Raw genomic sequence first — 18,623 nt, 5'->3', positions numbered from 1 at the left:
ATACATATATATACATATATACATATGCATATATATGTATATATATACATATATACATATATATATATATGTATATATGTATATATGTATATATATGTACATATATGTATATATGTATATAAATGTATATATATGTATATATATAAATTATGTTAGTGTATTCTACAAAAAGAATGCTCAATGTTCTTAAAGAATAGAGCAATAATAAATTAGTAAAAACACTTATCTAATTTTTGATTGTCCTCAACAGTAGGTTCATCAGGAAAAATGTCTAAACATCAAAAAGTTCAAATTATAGAAAAATTATTTCACAGGAAGTTGGAAATTGTTATAATTAATTATGAAATAAATCTAGTATTTTGCAACCAGGAAGTTGCATCAACTACATTAGATAATTTAAAATCATGAATAGAATTCATTAGAATTAGGATAATTTTAGACTGGTCATTTGTTTTTATAATTTTTTAAAAGAAACTTATTATTATGTCTGCATTTAGAAATTAAGTCAGATCTTTTCTTCAGTAAAGTTTCTTGATCTAAATGAGTGATAATTTCAAATATTTTTTGTAAACATAGTATACATTTTTTGGAAAAGTTATTATAGGCAGTTTTTAGAATAGACCAGTTTAATTTTAATTTAATATTTTTTTCTTTCAGTAGCCAAATATATTTTGATATCATAGTCTCTTCTGAGTATTTTTCATGTTTGAAAGATTGTTTGTTGTTGGCATAACATTTTTTTCCATTTGCCCTCAGTTAATCCAATATATTGTTTGTCAGGGTTGTTTTGCAAGGAAACAATGCATTTGTATATAATATTTTTTGATAAGCATTTGCCATTCATAGGGCAGTCAATTTTTTGCGTGCAGTTACAATTTTCAGTATTTTTTATTTTGAGAAATTCATTTTTATTAATCAATGCAAAATTATGGCTGTTTTTTATTCTTTCAATATTTTTTGTACAGCTATAGCTTACCTTAATAGTGTTTCTGTTAGAGATCTTGTGGAATTTATTAGAGGAAGGGAAATAAAAAAACAATTTTTATTTCAAATTTTAGCTCAAAAATTTTAAATCTGCTTTTTTTAAGAGCAACTTCATATATGCATTTGGAAGAGTTTAAAACATTTTCATTAGAAGAGTTTTGATTTGGTCTATTGTTAATTGAAATAGGAATTTGTTTTGAGAGGGATGATTTGAATTAATATTGATATACGATAATTTATCATTAGCTTTTTGTAAGGCCTATAAGAATTTTCCGAGGTTAAATGTAACATTAAGAAAGCTGACATTTTTAACTTAATGTTAATTTCAATTTGGAAGCCAATGTTTTTGAAAATTACTATAATATTTACCCCACCATTTATTCCCAACCTATAAAACTTTGAAAACGATTTATTGCACATGATTAAAACAATAAAATATCACAATATTGACAATAATTTCCAAAAGAAACTGAAATTAGACATTAATAATATAAAATCAAACCTTATTATTTTAGTTTTTGCTGACAAAACGAACAACATATACCAAATAGCCCCAGATAATCACTATAAATTACTGCGCAATAATATTTCTAATAATTATGCAAAAGCCCCAAAAAGATCTATTTAGAAGGCTAAAACATTGCTAAAACAATTACGTTAGAAGATAGAATTGAATCAGTCCCACCAGTGCAAGCTTTCATCACATTAAAAGATCATAAACCAAATTTTCAAAATAAGCTCCTTTGTAGGCTACTAGTACCTTTAAAAAATGATTTAGGGCACATTAGTAAAGTTAAATTAGATAAAATAAATAATATTATTCCAAAAAAATTAAATTTGCTACAGTGGAAAAATACCACTGATATTACAAATTTGTTTTCTAAAATTAGTTATAAGAATGAATGCACATTTATACAATCTTATGTTAATGATTTTTACCCTTCAATTACAGCCGAAATTTTAGATAAAACAATAGAGTTTGGAAAAATCCACACTGAAATTACAGATGACACTATTCGTCTAAATTAAACTAAATGTTGCAATAAAACTTTACTTTATTTTAATAACGAGACGTGGAAGAAAAAAACCAGGCATGAATGCTTTGATGTAACTATGGCAAGTCATGACAAAGCAGAAATTTGTGAATTTGTAGGCTAATATATTTTAAATTCCCTAGCTAAAATAGTTCATTTCAATCAATTAGGCTTGTATTGCAATGATGCTTTAATTATAATGCAAAAAAAAATCAGGGCCTCAACTTCACAAAATCAGAGAAAATATTACAAAATTTTTCAAAAACATTGGCTTCCAAATAAAATTAACATTAATTTAAAATTGTGAATTTTCTTGATGTCATGTTTAACCACTCATAAAATTTTTATAGGATAAAAAACCCAATGATGAATTATCGTATATTCATATCATCTATACTGGAATTTAATAAAACAAACACTGAAAATTGTAACTGCTGGCAAAAACTTGACTGCCCTATAAATGGCAATTGCTTATCAAAAAATATTATTTACAAATGCATTGTTTCCTCACAAAACAACCCTGACAAACCATAAATTGGATTAACCGAGGGCAAATGGAAAAAACATTATGCTAACCACAAACAATCTTTTAAACATAAAAAATACTCAGAAGAGACTATGATATCAAAATATATTTGGCTATTGAAAGAAAAAAAATTGGTCATTTTTAAAAACTGTGTCTGCCTATAATAACTTTTCCAAAAAATGTATACTAAGTTTACAAGAAAAATTTGAAATTATTACTCAATTAGATCAAGAAAGTTTAATGAATAAAAAATCTGACTTAATTTCTAAATGCAGACATAAAAATAAGTTTCTTTGAAAAAATTATAAAAACAATTTTAACCTACTGAAGAAACACACTGTTGAAGATAACTAAAAATTAGATAACTATTTTTAATTGTATATATATATCAGGTAACCAAAAAAGTTCGTGCGGTTTTTCCGTATATAATAAAAACACACAAAACGACAAAAGTAAGTACATTTATTCATCAAAATAGTCACCATTAGCATCTAAAACCTTTTCCCAACGTAAAACAAGCTTATTTATTCCACTTCTAAAAAATTCTCGGTCCTTTGAGTCTATAAAAGCTTTCAACTCCATTTCAACCGCGTCCTGGTCTCGGAACTGCTGTCCTTTTAAATGATTACCCAGGGAAAGGTAAAAATGGAAATCAGTAGGGGAGAGGTCTGGCGAGTATGGTGGATGAGGCAAACTCTCCCAACCAAGGCTTTGGAGCTTGTCCTGAGTCACGCGAGCGGTGTGCGGTCTCGCGTTGTCGTGGAGAAGCAGAACTCCTCTCCTGTGCACCAGTGCAGGCTGCTTTACAAGCAACAGGTCATGAACTCGTTGCAGCTGTGCTGAGTAGACCAGTCCAGTAATGGTTTGGCCTGTTGGGAGCAGCTCGTAATGCACCACACCAGCTGTAGTCCACCAAATGCAGAGCAAAACCTTCCGCTCGTGGAGATTGGACTTGGGTGTCTTTGGGATGGGGTCATCGGGGGACAACCAATGGTAGCAACGCTTGGTATTGTTGTACACAATCCATTTTTCACGAACTTTTTTGGTTACCTAATACATATAAATATTTATATATATATCTATATGTATGTATATATATATATATATATATATATATATATATATATATATATATATATATATATATATATATATATATATATATATATATATATATATATATATATATATATATATATATATATATATATATATATATGTATATATATGTATGTATATATATGTATGTATATATATATATATATATATATGTACATATATACATATATATATATCTATATGTATTTATGTATGTATATATATATGTATATATATATACATATCTATATGTATGTTTATATATATATATATATATATATATATATATATATATACATACATATATATATATATATATATATATATATATATATATATATATATATATATATATATATATATATATATATATATATATATATATATATTTAAACAATTTCAAAATGTATTCTATAAAATAGAGTGCTCAATGTTCTTGAAGGAACAGTGCAATTATAAATTAGTAAAAAATCACTTAACGAAATTTTTTCTCATTTAACACAGTGTTTCATCAATAAAGACTCATCAGAAATGAATGATCAAATTAATAAAACTTCAATTTATACCGACAATTAAATTACAGTAAGTTGCAAATGTCTTAATTACAGCAAATTTTCACATATTTTTGGAACTTGCTGACACTATCATAAAAAGAATTTTTTATTAATTTGATTATTCATTTCTGATGAGTCCTTATTGATGAAACACAGTGTTAAAAGAGAAAAAATTTTTGTTAAGTGATTTCCTGCTAATTTATAATTGCTCTGTTTATTTAAGAACATTGAGCGCTCTATTTTGTAGTACACATTTTAAAATTGTTTAAATATATATATATATATATATATATATATATATATATATATATATAATATATATATATATATATATATATATATATATATATATATATGTATATATATATATATATATATATATATATATATATATATATATATATATATATATATTATATGTATATATATATTTATATATATATATTTTAAAATCATATTCTTGTTAAAAGATATTTATATTTGTTAAATTTGATTAAAACGGCTAAGTATAAACTTTTACATATAGAATATACATATATGCATATATATATATATATACATATATATATATATATATATATATATATATATATATATATACACATACATATAGATATGTATATATATATATACACATACATATAGATATGTATATATATATATATATACATATATATATATACATACATACAAACATACATACATATAGATATATAGATATATATATATATATATACATATATATATATACATATATATATATATATACATATATATATATATATATATATATATATATATATATATATATATATATTATATATATATATATATATATATATATATATATATATATATATATATATACACACACATAGAATATATATTAACATTTGTTGATCCATCTTAATTGTATTTTAACATTCTGTGTAAATATGGAAACTAATACTTTCACTTACTCATTGAAAAATATACCTAGACTAGATGAAAAAGTTATACTATTTCTTTGATTGAAAAAGTTGAGCATTTTATTAAAAGGGTTTGTTGGAAAGCCCATTTTTTCTTAAAACCTTATACAAACACAGATGATGCATATAATAATAACCAAGATAATGATATTTATGGATTTAAAACAAAAAATACCCCACCTTTTATACCTGATTTGTAAACTTTTGAAAATGACCTATTACATTTAATTAAAACAATAAAGTTTTACCCTATAAAAAATGAATTTCAAACAGAATTAAAGTTAGATGTTAAAAAAATTAAATCAAATCCTAATATTTTGGTTTTTGCTGATAACAAATAACAGTTACCAACTCACAACAGAAAACTATGAAAAAGTTTTATGCAACAATATTACTAGTTCTTATGAGAAAACCCCTAAAAATTTGGAAACCCTAATTAATTTAGAAGCGCAAAGTATTGCTAAAAAAGAAAACCTTGATAACAGAATCGAATCAACTGCCACTGCCCAAGCCTTCGTAACACTTGAAAACCATAAATCAAATTTTCAAAACAAACTTCCTTGTTATTGGTTCTCTCAAAAAGTGAGATTGGACATGTAAGCAAAGTTAAATTGAACAAAATTAATATTACTCTTAGAAATAAATTAAATTTGCAACAATGGAAAAATACCACTGACGTTATAAATTGGTTCTCCATAATCAAAAATAATAATGTCTGCACAATTATTCAATTTAATATCAATGATTTTTATCCTTCAATAACTGCAGATTTTTTAGATAAAACAATTGAATTTGCAAAAAGCCACACACTTATTCCTGAAGAAACAATCCGTATATAATAAAACTTTGTAGAAAAATCTTACTTTATTTTAATAAGGAAACTTGGAAAAAGAAAAACACACATGACTGCTTTTATGTAACAATCGGCAGTTATGACGGAGCAGAGATTTGTGAATTTGTTGGACTGTACATTTTAGATCTAATAATTAAAATAATCAATATAAATGATTTAGGCCTTTATCCCGACAATGGTTTAATAATAATGCATAAAAAATCTAGTCCACAGCTCAATAAAATCAGAAAAGACATAAAAAAAATTTTAAATATTGGCTTTCAAATCGAAATATACATAAATTTAAAAATTGTGAACTTTCTTGATGTCACATTTAACCTCTCTAATTCATATAAACCTTTCAAAAAACATAACGATGAATTATTGTATATTAATATTAACTCAAATCATTCACCCCAAATTTTAAAACAAATCCCAAGTTCAAATAATAACAGGCTAAACCAAAACTCCTCTAATGAAAATGTATTCAATTCCTCTAAATGAATATTTGAAGATGCCCTTAAAAAAAGTGGTTTTAAAAATTTTGAACTAAAATTTTACCCTGAAAAAAAGAATGTAATTTGGTTCAACCCCCCATATAAAAAAAATGTTTTCACTAACATAGGAAAAGTATTTTTAAAATTGGTCAATAAGCATTTCCAACCCTCTAATAAATTACATAAATATAGATCTAATAAATTGCATAAATATTTTAATTGAAATACAATTAAAGTTAGCTACAGCTGCTCAAAAAATATGGAAAGAATTATAAAAGGTCAAAATAATGCTTTGTGAAACAAAAAAGAAATTCTAAATGAAAAAACAACAGAAAAATGTAATTGTAAACAAAAAAACAATTGTCAAATGAGTGGAAGTTGTTTATCAAAAAATGTGGTATATAAATGTGTTGTTTCCTCTAAGAATGTACCTGATAAACAATATAATGGCATAACAGAGGGTAAATGGAAAAAATGTTTTGCCAATCATAAACAATCTTTCAAAAATAAAAAGTATTCAAAAGACATCATGCTGTCAAAATATATATGGGAATTAAAAGATAAAAATATTGATGATTTTATACTGAATTGGTCCATCCTTAAAACAGTGCCTACATATAACAATATTTCCAAAAAATGTATACTATACCTGCAAGAAAAATTTGAAATAATTACACATGCAAACCAAGAATGTTTATTAAACAAAAAATCAAAATTAATTTCTAAATGCAGACACAAAAATAAATTTCTTCTAAAAAACTATAAACATAAACTTAATCATTGTCACAGAATGGTCAAAGGAATGGTTGATGGAGTTAAATGTTCCAAAATGTAAAGTTATGCACCTAGTTATGGAAATAGTAATCATGAATATGTAGCGAATGATGGAAATACATCACTTACTCTTGAGGCAATGGATATTAAGAGGGACCTGGGTATCTTCATATCTAATGATCTAAAATGGAATCTACACATACAGGTTGCAATACGTAAAGTGAATATGATACTTGGCTTATTAAAAAAGACATTTAGATCAAGAGATATGAAAGTTTGGAGTAAGTTATACACTACGTATGTTAGGCCACATCTGGAATTCACTATTCCGGTATGGTGTCCTTACTTAAAAGGTGACATCAAAAGGTGAATCCAACAGTTTAAGCTAGAAAACGGTTTTGAGAGTATTAATTGGCATAATCCACCAATTCGCAGATCATCTTCCAACGTCCTAATGCATGAATTCACATATAATAATGCTCGTCACAGTTTTTTTACAAATCGTATTGTCAATGATTGGAATAACTTGCTGTCAGCATGCGAAAAGGTTCCGTCAGTTAACGCATTTAAGAATAGAATTGACAAGTATTTTTTTTCTCCAGCTGCAAACAGTACATCTTTTACTGAAGATGAGCTGCATGTTTATTAATTAATTCGTGCTTTAGCAGCTACAAATATTGGCTTTTTAGATACTATTTGTCATAGATGTAAACTTTAATTAAATGAAAGCAATCTTTTTTCCTTTTTCTCAATTTTGATATCAATTACTTGCTATGAATAACAATTGCTTTTTTTTTTTTTTTACTTAAAGTTTATATTTCACAAACCATAAATTTTTGTATAATTTGTTGGTTTTGTTTGTTTGGTTTTTAATTATTTGTCATTTTATCTACGAGGACTTATTTAAATATATTACTATTACTATTACTATAAATGAGCTCAAATAATAGTTGCATTAAGTCCCTCTTTTTTAAAAAATATTTTTCTTAAAAAGCATAAGTAATCATTTCCAAAGAATTTTTTTTATGATAGTGTCAGCAAATTCCACAAATGTGTGAAAATTTACAGTAGTTAAGACATTTGGGACTTTCTGTAATTTAATTGTTGGTAGAAATTTAAGTTTTATTAATTTGATCATTGATTTCTGATAAGTCTTTATTGATGAAACACAGTTTTAAATAAGAAAAAATTTTCTTTACGCAGTTTTCTACTAATTTATATGTATATATATATATATATATGTGTGTGTATATATATATGTGTGTGTATATATATATATATATATATATATATATATATATACATATGTATGTGTATTTATATATATATATATATATATATATATATATATGTATATATATATATATGTGTATATATATATATGTGTGTATATATATATATATATATATATATATATATATATATATATATATATATATATATATGTGTGTATATATATATATATATACAACCCTCGGAATTAGGAAAAATGTTGCTGACCTAAAACCACTTTAGGTCGGCAAAAAAATTTTCATACTAAAACTTAAAACAAAATAACAAAATAAATTTATAGCCGTCAAAATCTATTTTTCATAAAAAAGCATCTTCGTCGGATGACAATGACCATTATTTGTCAAAGAATAAACTAATGTCAGTATTTTCAATCAGTTGTTTGTCTTCGGATGAAGTGATGTTTTTTAACAATTGTGTTATTGTTTTCTGACTAGAATTGTTTGAAGCATGTTATTTTGGATACAAATGACCGGCTGGTCAACAAACTCTTTTTCTGATTCCACCATCAGGATATTCTGTTAAATACATTTCTATGGCCAGTTTATAGCAGTTTTCAGAAAAGTCTCTATCGCATCTGAGCCAAAGAATATCTTCTAAGGTTTGATTAGATAATGGTTGGCAAGTTTTAGAAAATACTTTCTATAGAAAAGAAAATGCACACTCTGACTCCGCGTTACTTATAGGTAATGAAATACAAATTTCAGCTATATGTAAAATGTTTAAAATGCCTAGCTCATACTTAGATAAAAAATACTTCTTGCCAAAGTTTTGGAGGACTTTTATGAGCTAAAAATTGCCTGATGTGCTCATATAATATTTTAAAATAGCATTTGTTTGCTAACAAGATAGATTTGAGCGTATCAACAATAATATTAGCTAAGTTAAGAATTTCATCAGGCGATTCCGCCAATACGTATGGCTTCGTGTCTAGAAAAGATGCTATAGCATTAAATAACGGATTTTCAGTAACAGATTAAAACTTAGCGCAAAGCAACTCATCTAATTTTTTCAAAATGCCAGTAAAAAAATTTGTACATTGAAGTAGCGCATCATCTAAAGTCCCTTGCAATAAATAGCCATAATATGAATACTTTTGCTTTTTAGTGGAGCAGTCTTTTGCTCTCATTTTTTGTACTTCAAAATTAATGTCAGGCTCAATTACTACATCTTCCAAAAACTTGCAAAGTGTTGGAAATATGTCTGATTTTTTAAATGCTTTTTCTTTTTCGCGAGCTAACAGTTTAGAGAGTTTTTTAATGGTTTTAGCACATGAAGATAATATAGTCAAAAGCTGTGGAAGAGTTAATTCCGAATCTTGCAGAATTTTACTTACTGGTTTGAGTTTTTTTTAAATATCTATTTTTATACAATTAAAAATAATCTTTAAGATATTCAAATTATCTTTCAGATAGCCCTGCAGTATACTTTTTGCAGATTTTATTTGTTTGTTATATGGATTTAAAATTTGCTGGTTTGCAAAGCCTAAAAATATTGGAAGATTTCTAATTGTAGAGTTGAGCGCATTAAGTTGATGCTCAATCCATCTTGTTCTCGTTGGTCTCTTATATCTTATTAAAATAATGTTCATGAATTGTGATTGTCGCTTAAACAAACGCCATTTTAAGTTTGCTTGTTTAAAAAAATAGTAAGTATTTGCGCAATCTTTATTAACATCGCAATTAATTTGCAATCCTGTAAATTCATCGTGCAAGATAATTTCAAATTTATGGCCAGGGCACAAAATTAATTGATAATGATCTCCTATTTCTTTTTTTATAAGACCGTACATATTACCTGGGGCCCCATTAGTACATAGTCCTATCTCTTTGTCGGCACGCTGCGTATTTAAATGTAACTTGCGGATTGAATTTTCTAAAGCTGTTTTAAGCCCTTCTGCATTGGCATCAACTACTACTTCTAGACTAACTGAAAATTTTGGAACACCGGTAGCAGCTGTTTTTATTACAAACAACTCTTTTTCATCCAATGACTTCGCACTGCTGCTACTGTCACTAATTACTCTATATTAAGATATATGGTTTTCATTAAGTGGTTTGGTTATATCATTCAGCAAAATACTTTTACTTAAGTATTTTACAATTTCAGCACATGCAGAATCACTTAAGTAGCTATCTCCCAAATCAACTTTATGAACTTCTTTTTCAAAGCCAATGCAGAGTAAAAACCCTTTTCCTTTTGTAACTAAAAAATGTGCTAATTGAAATTTCTTTAATAATTGGTTTGCCTGACAAGTTGATAAAATTTGCATATGCATAACAATAGTGGTTTGTTTTTCTACGACTGTTGAATTCATTCTGATGTTATCAGTTTTATTTGCATTTCTTTTTTCCCCTAATTGGCAAACAGCTGTTTGATGAGTAAGACTTTAGTCATGTTATCCTTAAAATTATTTCTTTTAACTGTTTTTGTTCCTTTGAAAAATATTTCGGTACCTTTATAAAAAAATTTATAAATAAAGTAATCTACCTATAAAAACATCTTATTAGGTAAAATAAATATTAAAATCAAACTTACCAATTTGTGCAACACCTTTTATTCCAAACTTTCCATTATTTTTTTGTTTCTTATAAAATTCTCTTCATATTTTGCACCAGAGTAAGGAAAAATTTCCACCAGTATCAAGTTGATACAATGCACAAGAGAAATTCCATGAACCAACTGTCTTCTGAGAAGGCATAGCATTTAAATTTTAATATCACAAGCTTCCAACGTAACTTATTAAAAAATTTTAAAATGTTTCAAAAGCTTGCTTATGTGTGAAATTTATTTTTAAGAAGTTCCAACCAGTTAAAAGCGTTAAAACAAAACATATGACTAATTGAATTAATAAATGTTAACATATTTTATGAGATATACTCCCAAGTAAAAGATTCGATTAAAAGTTCTTTTTTGCCGCGCAAAGATAAATTCTTTTTTTTTTCTGTCATTAAACAATAATGACTTTTTAAAATGAATTTTTTAGTGATAAAGCATATTCAATTTTATATTTCTTAGAAATATAGTTCGTAAATTTTATTTACATCGCGGTAACAATTTATGCTTTTTTATCAGCGTTTTTTTTATTTTGAGTAGCTTGCTCAGTTAATTGACTTGATGTATTTTGTTTAAAAATTCACTGAAATAAGGAGTGTATATTTGCTATTTTTTTGTGGAAATTACTTATAATCTAAATTATTAACTTATTTTCATACATATTTATTTACTAATTATCTCCCAACATGAATAAAGCTAGGAAAATTTTCCTTCTAATTAATAAAGTGATTGCGCAAACCAATATATATATATATATATATATATATATATATATATATATATATATATATATATATATATATATATATATATATATATATATATATATATATATATATATATATATATATATATATATATATAATTTACAAGGTACAACTTAAAAAATTTTTTTATCCAATGAGGAATCATGTTATCCATCTTTTTTACAAGTTTTGGGGCCTCTGGTGTCTTTGCGGCCTTGTGCACTGCACATCTTGTATGTATGGACGGCGCAGGTCTGTCGATGTTTGTACATTCATGCACCTATCGAATTAAATTTAAAAAAAAAAGATAATTTATAACGAATAATAGTATAACTTTAATAAACAACAGTAATAGGTAATACACACTAAACTACAAAAAAACTTTAAAACAAAAATTTAAAAATAAATTTCCGAAAATAGTATTCAAGCCTGAGCCGCTTCCTTCACAAAACATCATAGCATTTTTAGTGCTACGCTAACTAATTTTACAGTGTAATTTTTTAATGAAAATTAAATTTTCACTAAAAACGAGCCATGTGTATTTTGTGATGTACTTCGTGTTTCACTAATAACAAGTTACATGACTTATAATGAAAATTTAAATCTTGTTTTTTCTAGCTTTATTACAAACTTATTAAAACCTTATCAATTAAATCAAAAATATTTTAAGTAAAGTTATATTCTCACAACAATAACATAAAAAAACGAAGTCCGCAAAAAAATGCCAATCGTAGTTATTGTCAGGTCGGCATTGCTGAATGCTGACCCTAATTCCGAGTGTTTTATATACATATATATATATATATATATATATATATATATATATATATATATATATATATAAAAATATATATATATATATATATATACATATATATATATATGTATATATAAATATATATATATATTAAATATATATATATATATATGTTAAATATATATATATATATATGTTAAATATATATATATTATATATATATGTATATATATATATATATATATATATATATATATATATATATATATATATATATATATATATATATATACCGTTTTAAACAGTTTAATATAATTTGCACATTTTACTAAACTTTAGGTGTTTTCACTGTATTTTTGACAGCAGCTAACAAGATAAGCTCTCTCAATACTTCAATTAATGTTGCAGTTTTGTCTCAAATAAAAAGTTTTAATTTGTATGTTGAAAAATATTTACAGAAAAATGTTGCTTTTTATGTGACTATAAGCATATCCAATGGAAACAATTTAAACTTGACAATTGATTTTGGTGATGGTACCTTTTATAATCAATCTAATATTGATGCTACTGGTGCTAATGGATTCACTTTAAATGTCAATCATACGTAAATATTTAATTTGCTAGTGACATTTACTAATATAATTACCATAAATTACCTTTAATTTTTATTTAATATTTTATGTTACTTTGTGTATGTTGTTGACAAAAGTCAAAACGTTGAAAATATATTAGAAGAATAAAAATTATATATATATATATAAATTAGTAAAAACACATCTAATTTTTACATGTCTTCAACAACTTGTTTTGCCATCAGCAGGCTGATTAGGAAGAATGTCTAAACATCAAAAAGCTCAAATTATAGAAAAATTATTTCACAGGAAGTAAGGACTTGATATAATTAATTATGTAATAACTGTAGTATTTTGCAACCAGGAAGTTGCTTCAACTACATTAGACAATTAAAAAATCATTAAATAATTTTTTAGAATTAGGATAATTTAGACTGGTAGTTTGTCATAATTTTTTAAAAGAAGCTTATTTTTATGTCTGCATTCAGATATTAATTCAGATTTTTTATTCGCTAAATTTTTTGATCTTAATGAGTAATAATCTCAAATTTTTCTTGTAATTATAGTATACATTTTTTGGAAATGTTATTATAGGCAGACACAGTTTTTAGAATAGACCAGCTTAATTTTAATTTAATATTTTTTTCTTTCAGTAGCCAAATATATTTTGATATCATAGTCTCTTCTGAGTATTTTTCATGTTTGAAAGATTGTTTGTTGTTGGCATAACATTTTTTTCCATTTGCCCTCAGTTAATCCAATATATTGTTTGTCAGGGTTGTTTTGCAAGGAAACAATGCATTTGTAAATAACATATTTTGATAAGCATTTGCCATTCATAGGGCAGTCAATTTTTTGCTTGCAGTTACAATTTTCAGTATTTTTTTCTTTAATAAATTCATTTTTATTAATCAATGCAAAATTATGGCCTTTTTTAATTCTTTCAATATTTTTAGTACAGCTTATTGAATATTTTATCTTCATAGTGTTTCTGTTAAAGATTTTATGCAATTTATTAAAAGGAGGGTTTTTATTAGAATTTATTAGAATTTTATTATATTAAAATTTATTATAAGGGAGGTTTTTTATTAAATATCAGAAAAGCGTTTTTAAAATTAGTTGACAAACATTTCCATGTGTTTTTACTAATTTATTATTGCTGTGTTCTTTAAGAACATTGAGCACTCTATTGGTGGAATACACTAACATAATGTATATATATATATATATATATATATATATATATATATATATATATATATATATATATACACATATATATATATATATATATATATATATATATATATACATATATATATATATATATATATATATATATATATATATATATATATATATATATATATATATATATATATATATATATATTTATATATATATATATGCCTTAAACCCGCTTAAGATAAAAAATCATAACTTTCTGTTTTTCATCTGCTGTGATTTTCTTTTGTGATTAATTTAAGTCTAATTTAAGCTCAATTGTCCAATGTTTAGTACATGTTCAAGTCCATTTTTAATTTAACAGGTCCCTAGTATTATAAAGAAAATATATATCACTTTAAACACAAAATTCTATTTTACACTAAAAAAAATAGCGTATTTTTATGCAAAGTACTCAAATAAGGAAAGACGTTTGGTAACTTGGCTAATTGCTGGCCATTAACCATATAATGACCCCTTTTTAATCTTTCTTCTCAGAAAGCAGTGACACTAGTTGTGTTAAAATAATTTTTAAAGTCAATGTCTTATAAAAACTGTGTAAATAATGTCATTTCAGGGAAGTTCTAGAAAGTTTTATTAAGTAAAAAAATTTTGTGAAAAATATCTAAATGAAAGTGGGAAGTTTACACTTTGTTTTTGTAAACTTTTTAAATTTTTTTTGTACTTTTTAATCATTTTTTAGGCATAGCTAGTTTTTATGTCAGTTTTTTCAGACAAAAATAAAAACGTGAATCTATTTCATATTTTTTGAAACCAAAGTATCAACTATCCAAACTATTCAAAGTATTCAACTAAACCAAAGTATTCAACTAAACCAAAGTATTCAACTATCGCAAATAATGCTTTAACTTATAAATAAACTTTTAATATATTATAACAAATAAAACTTATAAATAAACCTTTTACTGCTATACCATTTACTGGCCTGTTATATAATCCACTTACTGGCCATGGCCAATAAATGGTATCGGGTGGACAACAATTGTAATAAAAAAATTTAATTTGAATATTTTGTTTAAAATTTTAAAACAAGAGTTACTCACACTTATTTATAATTTATGTGACATGATTAATAACAAAGTGTGATAAAATCTTGACACATGATATGTGTGAGAAAAGTTTAAAACTGCATGTATTGTCAGCTTGACGTTAGAATCTATCTACAACATACTTTTTTTTATTATCATTGAAAATAGTTTAATGATAATATTTGACTTTAGATTTTTATTAGAAACTAAGGTTGTTAAGTTGTAAGCAACATCTAAATTTTACTTAAATTTACTTAATTATACTTGAATGGAAATGTAATATAAAAATGTTGTAATATAAAAAGTATAATATAAAACATGATATAAAAATGGATGTTGTAATATAAAAAAATAAAAGTAATAAATATATATTTTTTGAATTATTTTATTTACATATGTTTGTATATTATTTATTTACAAATGTTTATTGCTATAGTTGCATTTCTTTTTTTTAGTAGAAATAGTATTGAATATGAAAAGACAAAAAAGTTAAGATATATTTAAAAGTCTTAAGTAAAATATTATCATTAAACTATTTTCAATGGTAATAAAAAGAGCCATGTTGTGGACAGTTTCTAACTTTAAGCTGGCAATACATGCAGTTTTAAATAGTATGTCTCAGCGAAAGCAAGTATAACATATAAAGTTCTATGAACCCTGCAGATCATGATCTATGGAAAGTCTAAAATAGGATCAAAACCAGGGAAAAAGCCAATTCTAAGAGGCTGTTTATATGAGTTGGGCTGGCTCAGTCAACTGGGCTGTCTCACCTTGATGAGATGAAAATTGTTATTAAGTTTATATGGATTTTATCCAGCCCGCTAAACCGGGATAAAATATTTATATACATCACGTGCCCAGTTAAAAAATTTAAAAGCTGAAAAATGGATTTCTTACTAAAATATAAACGCGGTAGTGGTGTAGTGGTAAAGCGCTCGCTTCATAAGCGAGAGGTTCCGAGTTTGATCCCCACCATGTCCCTGGAAGTACCGCACTCAACTTGTTTCTCTGCGCAGCAGCCTTGTTCGTCAAGGTTTGTGTTTCAGAGTTAGAGAGTTGAGAGAGGGTTATAACCACTATTAAGTAGCCTCCTCATCTGTAGTGACCTTCTCGACCTTGAGGAGGTGAATAACAAAAAAAAAATTTTTTTACCTTTACAATTTTAAAAATGATCAATATACAAGCTATTAATATTCAAATTCATCTTTTACAATTTACAATGGTGATTAAAAGTGAAGGGATTTTAATCAGTTAATAATTCTTGATTTATTTTGAGGCGCTGTATATTAAGAAGATTAAGATTAGCTAAAAGAAAAATACAAAAAAAAGAAGCTTCTGGTTCTATTTTGGACGTACAGATTTTTTTTTTTTTTTTTTTTTTTTGTAATTTCACCTCCCCAAGGCCCAGAAGGCCACTACAGATGAGGAGGCTACTTAATTGTGGTTATAACCCTCTCTCAACTCTATAACTCCGAAACACGAACCTTGACGAACAAGGCCGCTGCGCGGAGAAACAAGTTGAGCGCGGTACTACTAGGGATGTGGTGGGGATCGAACTCGGAACCTCTCGCTTATGAAGCAAGCGCACTACCACTACACCACTACCGCATTTGTGGTGGCAATGTCTCATATTGAACATTACACCTGAAGATAAAAATTTTATAAAAAAGACTTTTGATTAGATAAAACATTCTTTTTTGAACTTGTCTCCATTCTTAAACCTTATATATCTCCAGATTCTTACTCACCAAATATAAGAGCAATCACACCAGATAAAAAAGTTGTCATAACGCTATACTATTTAAAGGACAGTTGTGCATTAAACATGAGAGCAAACACTTTTGGAATCGCAGTTTGTACCACTTCAGTAGTCATTTTTGAAGTTTGTATTTCTATAGTAAAGTATTTAGAGCCAAGGTTTGTTTATTTACCAAAAAATAAACTGCAAATGAGAGAAAAAATATCTGAGTTTGAGTCAAAGTTTGGAATAATTCAAGCCTTTGGTTGTATTGATGGAACTCACACTCCCATTGTTTGTCCAACCAATCATTGTCAAGATTATTTTTGTTACAAACAATACAATTCATTACAGGTATAAGCAGTCGGTGATTACAAAGGCAGTTTTTGGCATGTTGAATGGACGTGGTTTGGTAGCGTACATGACTCTAAAGTTTTTTCAAATTCTTCTATTAATACTAATTTAAGATGTTCAAGACTTCCAGGAACCTTTCAAACTATAACTAAGAACAAAATAAAAGTTCCATGCTACCTATGTTACCTTATTGGAGATCCTGCATATACACTACTTCCACATTGTATAAAAGAATATAGTACATGCAAGAAAAATGAAGAAGTCATTTTAAACAGTATGTTGAGGACTGCATGCAATCTATAGAATGTGCTTTTGGTCATGTGGGAAAATCTAAAACTTGAAAAAATTCCAACAGTAATTTATGCATGTTTTATTTTACATAACTTTTGTGAACGACACAATATCTGTATTGATGAAGAGTTAATAAAAATACAAGTTGAGGTAACAAATGAAAATTTTAGAAATTTTAGAAATTTACCAGATTCAATTTTTTATTGCATTGTCGGTAAAGGTGAAGTTATTTGCAAAGCATTAAATGAGTACATTAATGAAAGTTATGTTTAAACGCAAACTGTTTACACAGAATAAAATCAATTATAACAAAAAATAACACTCATCTTTCAATAAAGTAAAAAGTTTTTTATATTTTTGTTCCAGTTTTATTATGATTTTTTGTTTGACAAGTTATTGTTGAAGATGTTTAAAAAAACAAAATTTATTATTTTAATAAAACAGTGAACTTTAATTATAACTTTTCAAAACTTTATTTGTAAATATTTTTAAAAGGGTTTCTTAAAGATTTTTAGTCACTAAAAAAATTATCCATGACTTAAAAATTTTTAATAACATAAATGCTTACATGTCTAATAAAGTTTATAAATAACAACTAGTTAAGTTTGTTTATTTCTATCGTCAATTGACTTTTTATGGTTATCGATTTTCTGAATCCAAATAGGTTGAAAAGCATTGTTGTTTTGATAAATAAAATGCTGAGGTGTTAGAGTTTGAATAGCAGATGTTTGTTGTTGGGAGATCAGTGTTCAGAAAAGTTATTCCATAGAGGAACACAA

At 25.7% G+C, this 18,623-nt stretch overlaps 1 protein-coding gene across 4 annotated transcripts in view; it reads left to right on the top strand.

Annotated features, from left to right (window-relative positions):
* LOC136084058 (uncharacterized) overlaps positions 1-18,623 on the top strand; it is a 148,108-nt gene that overhangs the window by 31,905 nt on the left and 97,580 nt on the right. For all 4 annotated transcript variants that reach the window (XM_065804150.1, XM_065804148.1, XM_065804149.1 and 1 more), the window contains exon 10: positions 12,956-13,220. In XM_065804150.1, coding sequence (XP_065660222.1) covers positions 12,956-13,220 — 265 coding nt within the window. The remainder of the gene's footprint in view (positions 1-12,955; positions 13,221-18,623) is intronic.

This window comes from Hydra vulgaris, chromosome 08 (genome assembly GCF_038396675.1).
Source record: "Hydra vulgaris chromosome 08, alternate assembly HydraT2T_AEP".
NCBI lineage: Eukaryota > Metazoa > Cnidaria > Hydrozoa > Anthoathecata > Hydridae > Hydra > Hydra vulgaris.
The sequence above is the reverse complement of the archived record's forward strand: the minus strand, read 5'-3'. Positions and strand labels throughout refer to the sequence as shown.